General features: G+C 59.2%; 1 protein-coding gene across 2 annotated transcripts; it reads left to right on the top strand.

The window, feature by feature from the left end:
• Window positions 1-1,323: 1,323 nt before the first annotated feature.
• On the top strand, window positions 1,324-9,905 carry PAK4 (p21 (RAC1) activated kinase 4; the record flags this gene model as incomplete). 2 transcript variants are annotated; one of them, XM_080702751.1, is made up of 8 exons in its annotated part: window positions 1,324-1,527; window positions 4,169-4,627; window positions 4,801-5,235; window positions 6,142-6,275; window positions 6,571-6,697; window positions 7,855-7,980; window positions 9,081-9,215; window positions 9,750-9,905. In XM_080702751.1, 8 exons carry the CDS (start codon window positions 1,324-1,326, stop codon window positions 9,903-9,905), a joined length of 1,776 nt encoding a protein of 591 aa, XP_080558877.1. The 2 variants fall into 2 exon arrangements, with proteins under 2 accessions (XP_080558877.1, XP_080558878.1); XM_080702752.1 differs by lacking the exon at window positions 4,169-4,627.
• Between the last annotated feature and the right edge of the window lie 2,104 nt (window positions 9,906-12,009).

Genomic DNA, 12,009 nt, shown 5'->3' with positions numbered 1-12,009 from the left:
TGAATGAATGAATGAATGAATGAACGAACAGATGGCCCTTCTCTTTCTATTTTACAGATGAGTAACCTGAAGCCCCAAGAGGAAACGTCACCTGCCCTCGGGCACTTCTAGCCCTCACCAGCCAGCCTCAGGTCAGGTCTGTGTGACTTCTGGGTGCCTGTAGGGCGTAGCTGGTGTGGGGCCATCTGTAGCAGGACAGAGAAGAAGCCCGGGGGGAGGGGGGACCCTTCCCCATGGTACCCGTGGGGCCGCCCTAGAAATCAGAGCAGCATACATGGGGCCTCTCACTTGTGCCAGCCCTGGCCTGGGCCTCTTGTTCACTCATCCATTCCCCATGGCAGCCCTGTGGGGTTGGGCCAAGGCAGGCCTGGCCTCAGTCACCCACCCAGGTCATGGGTAGCAAACAGCAGAGAAAGATTTGTCTCCGGCTGCCTGTCTCCCAGCCGTCATTTCTTGGGCTTCCTTTTGGGGCACCACCATCAGCCTCCTTCGTAGCCCTCTTGACTCTTGCTCTGGTGCTGTTCTAAGTGCCAGCTGAAGACCAAGACCTTACAGACAGGAGAGTCTCGGTGAGGACGCCTGGGTGTCCCACATGCAGTAGCTGTTGGTTGAAAGAACATGAGATGGGTGGCACCGTGAGCCCAGAGTCGGGGCTGGGCGGGCTGGCTGGAGATGCCTAGTGAGTGCTCACAGTGTGCTAGGCCCGGCAGTAGGATGGGGAGACAGGGCCGATGGGCCTAGCCTGGGCATGGCGTTCTATTGGAGGAGGTATAGTAGCCAACACCACATTGTACACAAACTCAACCAGCTCTGAAGGCATTGTAATAGACGGTGGTGGGACACAGGGGCTAGTTTACTTGCATTGAGGAAAGGGTTCACTGACCACTCAAAGAACTGAGGGAGGGAAAGGAGGGAGCCAGACAGGGGGGGCAGCCCACAAGGGCTCTGGGATATAGAAGCTGGTGTGAGGGGGGATGAGGGCAGAGGTGATGGGGCTGGAGGTGGCGAGTGTGCAGGTTGTCTTGAGCCATGGGAAAGACTAGCTATGAGTTTTCCTGAATGAGACAGAGTCGCAGGGGCCCCTGAGTAGGAAAGGGTTGTGGCCTCACCCTCTGGCTGCCCAGGAGGAGCCCAAGAAGGTAGAGGAGTGAGAGGCTCCCTGGAGGAGACTGCCACCTCCTGTGGTCCAGGTCACAGAGGCCAGATGGACTAGGGCGGAGGGGGAGAAACAGGCCACTGACCACGGCACTGCTGACGCTTCCCTCCCACAGGTGCCCTGGTAGAAGGCCAGCCTCAGCCCTCGTGGCAGGAGGCCCCGGCACCATGTTTGGAAAGCGGAAGAAGCGGGTAGAGATCTCAGCACCATCTAACTTTGAGCACCGCGTGCACACGGGCTTTGACCAGCATGAGCAGAAGTTCACCGGCCTGCCCCGCCAGTGGCAGAGCCTTATTGAGGAGTCCGCACGCAGGCCCAAGCCCCTCGTTGACCCCGCCTGCATTACTTCCATCCAGCCTGGGGCCCCCAAGGTATGCCATCATCACCCACTCCCACTCCTCTGAGCGCCCTTTACCCTTTGACCCTACAGTTAGCACCTCCTCACTGGCCTGCCCCACCTCTGCGGCCCAGCCTAGGCCTCTGGGTGAGCATCCTGGAGGAAGAGAAACCTTCTTAGGCTGTGCCCCGGCACTGATGGGGAGGAGTCAAGCGGACAGAGGGGAAAGGAGTGTGCAGAGGAGGAAAAGCTTGTGTGATGCTTCAAGGCTTTGGGGTTATGTGGAGTTTTTTTCTTGCCACCTTGAGCAAAGTGGTGGGGTTAAGACTAGAACCAGCATCTGTTTCCAGAGCCCACACTCTTTCCATGTGAAATGAATTGTAAGAATCGTGAATTGTAAGAACCCAGGTGTGACGTGCAGCCAGGCTGGCCTATTGGTAAGGGTGCCTGTGCCCGGCCTGGTAAAAGCAGCCTTGGCGCCTGGGCTTTATCCCAAGGGTGACGGGACCCACAAGGGCTGTGGGCCTGGGGAGTCCAGCCAGGTTTGTCCTCAGTGGGTGGAGACGGGCACGCCTGTCTGTCAGCAGGCTCAGGCCACAGTGACTCATCCTTTTCTGTGCTCAGCCCAGACCTGGTTGGGAGGAGGCCCAAGGTCAGCTAGTTGACCATAGACTTGGGGCCAAGTCTCAGACTGGGGCCCATCGTCATGCTTATGTGGCTCCTGCAGGGAGATCTGGCCCCTTTTTCTTCTTTGCCACTGTATAAAAAGCAAGAGACTTCATGCCCAAATCTATTGTTTGGGCTTCTCATGACAAACCAGCTGCAGCTCAGTGGCAGCTATCTCGGAGTCCCGCCCCCAGGCACTCCATGCCTGGCCCTGTGGTCACTTGCAGGTTGTGGCCACACTAGGTATCTGAAAATCCAAGCCAGGCATGGTGGCACATCTCTATAATCCCAGTACTTGGGAGGATGAGACAGGAGGATTGCAGATTTGAGGCCAGCCTCAGCAACTTAGCAAGACTCTCAGCAACCTAAGCAGACTCTCTTTCAAAACCAAAACATATGCTGAGCATAGTGCACACTTAGAATCCCAGTACTTGGGAGGCTGAGACAGGAGGATTGCAGATTCATAGCCAGCCTTAACAACTTAGTGCGATTCTCAGCAGCAACTTATTGAGACCCGGTTTCAAATTAAAAATAAAATAGGGCTGGAGATGTAGCTCAGAGGTAGAACATTTCTGGGTTCAATCTGCAGTGCCATAAAGAAATAAATAAAACTAGGAGTATAGCTCGGAGGTAGAATACCCCTGAGTTCAGTCTCCAGTACCAGAAAGAAGGGGGGAAAGAGGAAAGAAAATCCAGCCCCTCTTGCAGCCCATCCACAGGAGGAAGGCACACTTGGTCTTCATTCACATGAGGGTGCTCCTTGGCCTGGCAGTGCCCTTGACGCCATGGGCACTTGTGTTTGTTGCCCTTAGCCAGGATTCTCCCCAGTCCTCCCAGGGCCCACTTGACCACTCATTGTGACACCCAAACCTGACCAAGTCTCCTTGCTTCCTTGGGTTCACTGGGCAAGGCCAGGCCTTCGGGCTGTTGGCCAAGACCTGGAAGAGGTAGGGACTGCAGCAACCACGGGGGCGCTGAGGCCTGCAGGCGTTTTGTGGGGGTCTGGTTTTTGCACACTAGGCACAGTCCCGGCCTGGTGTCCTGCCTGCCAGTGGTTAACACCAGCAGGCGGCTGTACTCTTGTCTGCTGTGGCCTTTTCCAGCCCGCCTCCCTCACTGATTCAACAGATGTTTACTGAGCGCCCTCTGTGTGCCAGCCACTGTCGCCGGGGCTGAGGTTTAGCTAGGAGAGAGCAGTTGCTGTCCTGGGGAACCTTATAGCCACCAGGACCCACGTAGATAGGCCTGCTCCTCTGTGTCCAGCTGGTGTTCGGTGCCTAGGGGAGGAGGAAAGCAGGACAAGAGGCAGGGAGAGTTGGGCTGGCGTGTTAGAGCGTGGCTGCTCAGCAGAACCTCCCTGAGAAGCTGACTTCTGAGCACAGACCCAAAAGATGGGGTGAAGCTGGAGACACTTGGGGCAGAGAGAGCCACCAGCGTGAATTGAAGGGCCAGGAGGAGGCTGGTGTATCTGGAGCTTAGAGGGTACACAGGGGCAGGGGGGCAGGCACGGAGAGGCAGGACTAGGTGGATTCAGAATGTGTCTGCTTTTGCCATGTGGCCCCTAGGACTCTGTTGCCCTCTACTTTGAGCCAAGGCCTTTCTGGCTCTCCCAGCACCCACCATTGGGCTCCGGGGAAGCAGAGGGCGGGGCTCGGGGTCAGTGCCTGGCAGCCCTGGGCTCTGGCAGCCTGTCATTTGCGGCTACCCAGGGCTGATGACAGGGCAGACCCACCTCCCCTCCCTTGGCCTTCCCACAGTCCAGAAGCCAGAGATGGTGTTGGGTGGGGGTGCTGCTCAGGGCTGCCACACATCCTGTGGCTAAGTTGGTGGGAGAGGGCTACAGGCACCCCCGTCCTACCCTACCTGCCCCCCCATCATCACCCATAGCATTTCTTCATCTCGTCTCTGTCTTGTCTCTGTGTGTGTTATGTCGTCCTGTCTGTCGAATGCACGTCTTGTGTCCCCCGCCTCTTTGCCCGGCCCCGCCCCACCACTGTCCCGGACCCCAGACCATCGTGCGCGGCAGCAAAGGTGCCAAGGATGGGGCCCTCACACTGCTCCTGGATGAATTCGAGAACATGTCGGTGACCCGCTCCAACTCCCTGCGGAGAGACAGCCCACCACCCCCTGCTCGAGCCCACCAGGAAAACGGGATGCCTGAGAAGCAGGCTGCTGTGACCAGAGGGGGCCCAGAGAAGGCTGGTGGCCAAGGCCGTGCCACAGGCCACAGTGAGGCGGGCGGCAGCAGTGGTGACAGGCGACGGGTGGGGCCAGAGAAGAGGCCCAAGCCCTCCAGGGAGGGCGCAGGAGGGCCCCAGGAGCCCTCCCGGGACAAACGCCCCCTCTCCGGGCCTGATGTCGGCACCCCCCAGCCTGCCAGTCTGGCCAGTGGGGTGAAACTGGCGGCCGGCAGGCCGTTTAACACATACCCACGAGCCGATACTGACCACCCATCCCGGGGTGCCCAGGTAACCTGACCCCCGCTGCCCCCTTCGCAGTGCTTCCCCATCCCCACCTTCCATCCCAGGCCCAGCCCCCATGCATCGCTCATCCTGCCCCCCCGCCCCCTGTGTCTGTCCCGCAGCTTGGGGAGCAGAGCCAGCCCAGCCGCTGCACTCACAGCACCTCTCTTCTGTTTCAGGGGGAGTCTCACAGCACGGCTCCTAATGGGCCATCAGCGGGGGGCCTGGCTGCCCCCCAGTCCTCTTCCCAGCCTCCTGCCCGAGCCCGCGGCACCCCCAGCCCTGGCGTGCTGGGCCCCCACGCCTCTGAGCCCCAGCTGTCCCTTCCGGCCCGCGCCCTTGCTGCCCCTGCTGCGCCCCCTGCTCCCGGGCCCCCCGGGCCCCGCTCGCCCCAGCGGGAGCCCCAGCGAGTGTCCCACGAGCAGTTCCGGGCTGCCCTGCAGCTGGTGGTGGACCCCGGGGACCCTCGCTCCTACCTGGACAACTTCATCAAGATCGGCGAGGGCTCCACGGGCATCGTGTGCATCGCCACCGTGCGCAGCTCGGGCAAGCTGGTGGCCGTCAAGAAGATGGACCTGCGCAAGCAGCAGAGGCGGGAGCTGCTCTTCAACGAGGTGGGCGGCCGCCTGCCCTCCCACGCGCCCTCTGCCAGCCTGGCCCTCTCTCACACCTCACACCCTCCCCTGCCGTCTCCGCTGTCCCAACAGCACCCACACCCACACCCCATTCAGCCTCTCCTGAGCTCCAGGGCAGGAGGCCTCCCACTCCTATCCCCGTCCCCCACCCTTGCACAGCCCTGTCCTCTCCCGCCTGGTCTCCTGCCCCAGCCTCCTGTGTTGGGCATCCCCTGGTTGAGGAGATGCCCTGCTCCTAGAGGGCTTCCATGATCAGCCCCCATCTAAGCACTTCCCGTTCTGGCTCTTGTGGCCTTTTTGCTGAAGTCTCTTGGCTCCTCCCCTGAGAGGAACTTGGGTGTGAGAAGTGTCTCCGTCCTCTGGTGCAGGAGTCCCTGGAGAAGGTCAGGTCTAGAGACTGTCCAAGCATGGCCCCTGCCTGCCTGGCTCCCAGCACTTCCTCCCCCGCCTTGTAACTGTTCCCCACCAGGAGCAAGCTCCTGCTCACACGGCGCCCTGTAAATACTATTCCCCAGACCCCCGGCCTTTCCCTGGCTAATCCTTGTACCTGAAATTCATCTCTCTTCCCTCCCACACGTACTTTTTATTTTAACCGCATGCCCACTTGTCTCTTATCTCCGCCTATGCTTGGACACTCTCCTCCCCTCCCCTCCCAGGTGTCCACCTGATCATCATCAGGGGCGCTCAGAATAGTTCAGGATTGGGATCAGAAAACATGGTGGATGAAGGGAACGCCCCCAAAATGCAGCTGTTTGGCCTCAAGCTGGCCTTGGGTCTGCTTGGCTTTGGCTGTAGAGGAGGGCAGGCCAGGTGACCTTAGTGAGCACAAGTGCGGGGTGCAGAAGCTCTGCTCGCTCCCCTCCACTGACCAGCTTCCCTGCCCAGGTGGTGATCATGAGGGACTACCAGCATGAGAACGTGGTGGAGATGTACAACAGCTACCTGGTGGGAGATGAGCTCTGGGTGGTGATGGAGTTCCTGGAGGGGGGCGCCCTGACTGACATCGTCACGCACACCAGGTACTGTTGGTGGCTGGACCCTGGCTGGCACCCAGCCTGCTACCTCCTAGGCTCCCAGGATGGAGCTGGGTCCCTTCAGACCTTTCCTGCAAGAGGACTAAGTCCCCTCTGGACCGTATGGGTAAGGCCACGTCTCTTTAGAGCCATGGCCCCAGGATTGGGTGGTGGCATCTTAGGCTCCTTCCCACTTCTGTACCATTGGGGCTGGGCGTCCCCTCCCACCCCAGCTCCCCAGGGTGGGCCGTCTTCTCTCAGAGCCTGGGGTAGGCCGTCTGCCCAGCACTGTCCCCCGCAGGATGAACGAGGAGCAGATCGCTGCCGTGTGCCTGGCTGTGCTGCAGGCCTTGTCCGTACTCCACGCCCAGGGTGTCATCCACCGGGACATCAAGAGTGACTCCATTCTGCTGACCCACGATGGCAGGGTGAGGAGGCAGGTGGCTGGTGCTTGGGTTCCCTACCTCCCATGTGCTGCCTGGGCTCTACTGCCCTGATCCAGCCACTTGAGCAATAAGCTGCTCTGCTCCAGAGTCGAGTCCAGGTGGGCAGAGACCCAGGCACTGCAGACTCGGGGGCACAGCTCTGAGCCATGTGTCCTTCACTAAAACTGAGTGCCAGCCACGCCCGTCTTCCCTATTGTGGGCTGAGATTCTGAATCTGAGGCCATGGATGAGCCATATAGTGCCCGGAACTTGCATTTATTTGTTTGTTTATTGTGGTACCAGAGATGGAACCCAGGGCATTCTACCTCTGAGCTACACCCCAGACCCATTTGTATTCTTTATTTTGAAACAGGGGCTCACTAAATTGCATAAGACCTCACTAAATAGCTGAGGCTGGCAGCAAACCTAAGATCCTCCTGTCTCAGTCTCCCAAGTACTGGGATTACCAGCGTGCGCCACCACGCCCAGCTCAGAACTTGCATTTATAATCCAAGGGGAACGTGGTTTTCTGGTGAGGCCCTTGAGGTCCATCACACTCTGGCAGAAGTTGGTGGCTCGACCCTCCTCCACCGAAGGTTGAGTGGGGACGCAAAGAGAGCAGAGGGGCCTGTTTTTACTGAGAGTCTGGGCTGAGAACCTAGAACTGGCTATAAATGTGCTTGGGAAACATCTCTGAGTTTCCTGAAATTGTATGCATACCATGTGGTTATGTTTTCTGTGGGCGAATAGATCTGTAGATATCCCTGGGAATCTGAAAGGACCCACAGTTCCAAAAACGGCATAAATCCTTTGTTCTGGAGACCTGTTGCAGAGGCGGAGTGTATCACACATGCACGCGCACACAGTATGATCCTTCTCTCAGTCCCTACTCTGCCTTTGGTACGTGCAGGACTCAGGGCACTTCCTCTGAACCCCCAGAACTCCTGGCACCCTCCACCGAGCTTGCCAGGACGGGGGGGACCCTGAGGAGCACCTGCCAGGAAATGGCAGAAGTGCCCAGTGGTCCACTCCAGAACCCAGCTCAACCCTCTGGGCAGCACAGCACAGCCATGTATCCAAGACCAAAGAATTAAAGAGGTGGGTCTCTGTCTGGCTGCCCTGGGCCTGTACCTCTGACCCTGCTGCCCCGCCCACTCCAGGTGAAGCTGTCAGACTTTGGGTTCTGTGCCCAGGTGAGCAAGGAGGTGCCTCGGAGGAAGTCACTGGTCGGCACACCGTATTGGATGGCCCCGGAGCTCATCTCCCGCCTTCCCTATGGACCAGAGGTGAGCCCAGCAGGCCCCACATCCTGCTGCCCCGCTAGAACAGCCGGGGTTCTGGGGTGAGGTGGGGCAGTCGGGTGGTGGCCAGGGATGTTTCGTGGAAGGGAAGGTAGCCATGATGCACCCTCACTGTGATTGGATGCTAGTGCTGAGTTAGGCCAGTGCGTGGTCCATCACATTCTGGAAGTGGCCTGAAGTTGCTCTCGTACGCATTTGAGATGAGAGTTTATACACAAGAGGCACAGTTTCCATCCTCTGTTGCAAAGCCACATTTGGCCACAGGAGCCAAGTGCTGTCCTAGGGCAGTCAGTGGTGCTGAGGGGCTGCTCCCCGTTCGAAAGACAGGCCCTTCTGTTTTGACCGCAGTCCTCACCCATCACTGTTGTCCCTCCTGGCCTGCTGCACTCACAACCATTACCTTTCCTTAGTCAGCAAGACTTGACCGAAGGCCGAGACATGAGAAGGGCACCCTGGAAAGCACATCCTGGGGGCCTCAGGCTGAGGGGTGGCTGGCGTGAGACTCTGAGGGGACTTCTCAGTCAGGACTACCTGTGAGTGACAGATTTAGCAAAACGTGAAGGCTGTCAGTCCCCAGAACTGCAGCAGACAGGCTTCGGATGGCCGTCCCCACGCTCTCCCTCCCCAGCCCTGATATCCTCAGTGTGCTCTCTGCTCAGGCAGGTGCCCCCTGACAACGGGAACGCGGCTCCCTGCCTGTGAGCACCACTGTTTTCCTGGATATCTTGGCAAAAGTCCCAGGGTTGATTCTGATTGGCTCAGCTTGGGTCATGTGCCCCTTGCTGAACCAATCTCAGTGTCCCAGCTGCTGAGTGGGCATCCTGGGTCCTGGATCTGCCCTTGGCCCTGGGAAACTGGGGGAGTCTGGGTTTTACCAGAGAGAGCCGGGTTAGAGTGGTTAGCCTAGAGCAGGGAAACAGTGCTGGGGGCGTGCAGAGGGCCTGGCCAGGGGACATCTGCAAGGTTTTGCTGGCCCAGAGACCCCAGGAATGGTGAGGCAAGGGCAGAACTGGGCCGTCCCTTCCCAGTGCTTCCCCGAGGCCCTCCTGCCCTCCCCAGTCAGCCTGCCGGCCCTTCCTCCCCAGGTGGACATCTGGTCTTTGGGGGTAATGGTGATTGAGATGGTGGATGGAGAGCCCCCCTACTTCAATGAGCCACCCCTCAAAGCCATGAAGATGATTCGGGACAACTTGCCACCCCGACTCAAGAACCTGCACAAGGTGGGCCTGTCTCCAGCAGGGAGACGACACGCGAGAGGCGGGGTGGCTGGCACTGGGCAGAGTACCAGTGTGGATGGGACCGTGTGGCCTGCGGGTCCTAAGGTGGGCCCACAGCGTGCCAGGACCCCCCACCCCAGCCTCATGTGCCTGGACAGACAGGCTTGTGCGAGAACTCAGGTCCCCCACAGACAACAGAGACCCCTCACCTTTGCCATCCAGGCTGAGTACACACTGCGTAGCTGTGACCTAGGCCCTACCCCAGAGGATGGGGACTCGGCCTTCCTGGTGGAGGACTCACCCCTAGAAAGAGGCTGCCTCCAGGGCCCAGCTACTGCCAGCTCCTCACTAAACCACAAGAAGGGGAAGGGAACAAGCCCCAGGGGCCTTTGGGTTGGTCACAATCTCTGGGCCAAACTCCACTTGCCTGTGGCATCACAGGTGCTGTCAGCGCATGAGAGGCAAAGGGTGGCCCCACAGGCACTTGGGCCCAGCACAGGGGCCCTCCCTCCTCACCCTCCTCTGCCTCCCCCATAGGTGTCACCATCCCTGAAGGGCTTCCTGGACCGCCTGCTGGTGCGTGACCCAGCCCAGCGGGCCACTGCTGCAGAGCTGCTGAAGCACCCCTTCCTGACCAAGGCGGGGCCGCCTGCCAGCATCGTGCCCCTCATGCGCCAGAACCGCACCAGATGAGGCCCAGTGTCTGGCCCTGAACCAAAGAGCCCCTTGGGTCATCCCGCCCTGCTGGGGGCACCAGGGGGCCAGCCCCCTCCTCCCAGCCCGGGACACTCCCTGCAGCACCACCCTCCTCACTGGGGGCTTCAGGGGAGCCTACTACTGAACTGCGGGTTTGACTTGATGACTTAGACACAGAGACTTGTGGGAGCAGGTGAGGCTCCCCCCCCTCCCCGCCCTCTGGGACAGGCCCCCTGTGTTCTCCTGTGTCCAGGAAGGAAGGTGGCCCCCATCACTGGAAATCTGCAGCAGAGGTCCGGGGTGGAGGGGCACTGGAAGGAAGAGGCGCGCGCACATAGAGTCCAGCCGCTCTGCCCTCAGCCTGCAGGTGGCCATCTGAGCCCTCGCCCGCCCGCCCGGCATCCAGCCCCCGCCCCTGAGCCATTGTGGAGGTCAATCATGAATGTCTGAAGAGTGGCCTTTTCCAGAGCCCTGCACACCCTTCTGTGGCTGGAGGGGAGGCGGCTCGCCCCACCCAGCCCTGGCAGCAAATGACTACTGCACCAGGACAGCCTCTGTTTTCTAGAAGTCTATTTATATCGTCATTTTATAACACTAACCCCTGCCCCCAGCTGGGGCAGGTGACTCCTGTCCTGTGGGCGGCACCGGGACAGATTCACTGCCTGAGGACCAGGTTTCTGCCCCGGCAGCACAGCCCCACCTGCCCGCCCTCAAGTCAGTTTTACAATTAAAACATTTTCTTGTTTTATGTGTGTGCATGTGTGGTGTGGAGAGGCCCCTGCCTGGCCCTCGCAGTGTGGGAATCTGGGGGCAGGGGCCTGGCTCACCCAGAGTTCTATGGGTGGATAACACCCAGCCCACTCCCCAGGTGGGGCGAGGCAGACCCGGCCCGGAAGCAGCCAGTTGGCAGAGTCCACGTGCCACCGCTGCCAAATTACAATTTTCTGGAAATAAGGATTGTTTGTCTTGAGCGTGTTCAGCGGGTGGGAACTAACCTCATTGAGCTGACATTAGTAAATTGGCCATTTGACAAATTGGTCAGTAGGCAGATGGGCCCTTTGGGGGACTGCCCAGTGACTGGCGCTACTTGCTGTCAGCCGAGGGCGTCGCCTGAAGCAGGGAGGCGGGAGCAGTGGGTGGTGTGGAGGAGACATGCCGCCTCCATTCTGAACACTCACCCCACACCCTCCCCAGCACCCAGTGGGAGGCCGCGCAGCCTCCAGAGCAGGTGGCCCTCCACCTCCAGAGCCATCGGGCATCCCAGGACCAGGACCTCAGCCTGATGTGCTGGGAGGCCAGGGAGACCGGGTTAGTCAGACCTGCTCTACCCCACCCCACCCCCGAAAACCAGCTTCCGCGGGTCCTGCCTCCCCGAGAGCGAGTGCCCGCTGCCTCTAGCGGGGCTCCCAGGGCGCTCATGATCTGGGACCGATGCAGATTTAGATGGAACTGTAGGAGCAGACACTGCTGCTTGGAGCAGGTTTGGGGCCTTGGCAGAGTGAATATGTTTCTGGAAAGAAATAGACCAAATCTGGCAGAAGAAGAAAAAGTAAACAAGAAAAGGCCAAAGTAAACCAGACACAGTGGGGCACACCTGTAATCCCAGCTACCCTGCAGTTTGGAGAATTGCAAATTCAAGGCCAACCTTGGCAATGTAGTGAGACCCTATGTCCAAATAAAAGGGCTGGGGATGGATCTCATTGGTAGAATGCTGCCCCGCTTGTGTAAGGCCCAGGGTTCAACCCCTGCTATCAAAACAAAAAGAAAAGACCAAAATAACCCCACACACCCCCCAAAAATAAAAACTCTGGTTTTGAACACTTTCACAAATGAGATCTACCAAACATTGAGGGATCAGGTCATTTCTACCTTGTACACGTTCTAGAAAATAGGACGAGTCATGCTGCAGCACTCAGGAGGCTGGTGTGACCTTGACTCCAAAACCAGGTAGGAGGCTCAGAACCTCGCAGCAGGAGGGCACCGCTGGGAGGTGCCCGAGCTCTAGGTGAAGAAACCACGTGGAGGCAGGAAACCACCTGCCCAGTCACCATCTGGCTCCTCGGTAACTGGGTTTGGGCACCTCCAGTCACTCCCTGTAGTT

This window comes from Muscardinus avellanarius (assembly GCF_963383645.1).
Source record: "Muscardinus avellanarius genome assembly, chromosome: 10".
Lineage (NCBI taxonomy): Eukaryota > Metazoa > Chordata > Mammalia > Rodentia > Gliridae > Muscardinus > Muscardinus avellanarius.
This window is presented reverse-complemented; position numbering and strand designations above follow the sequence as displayed.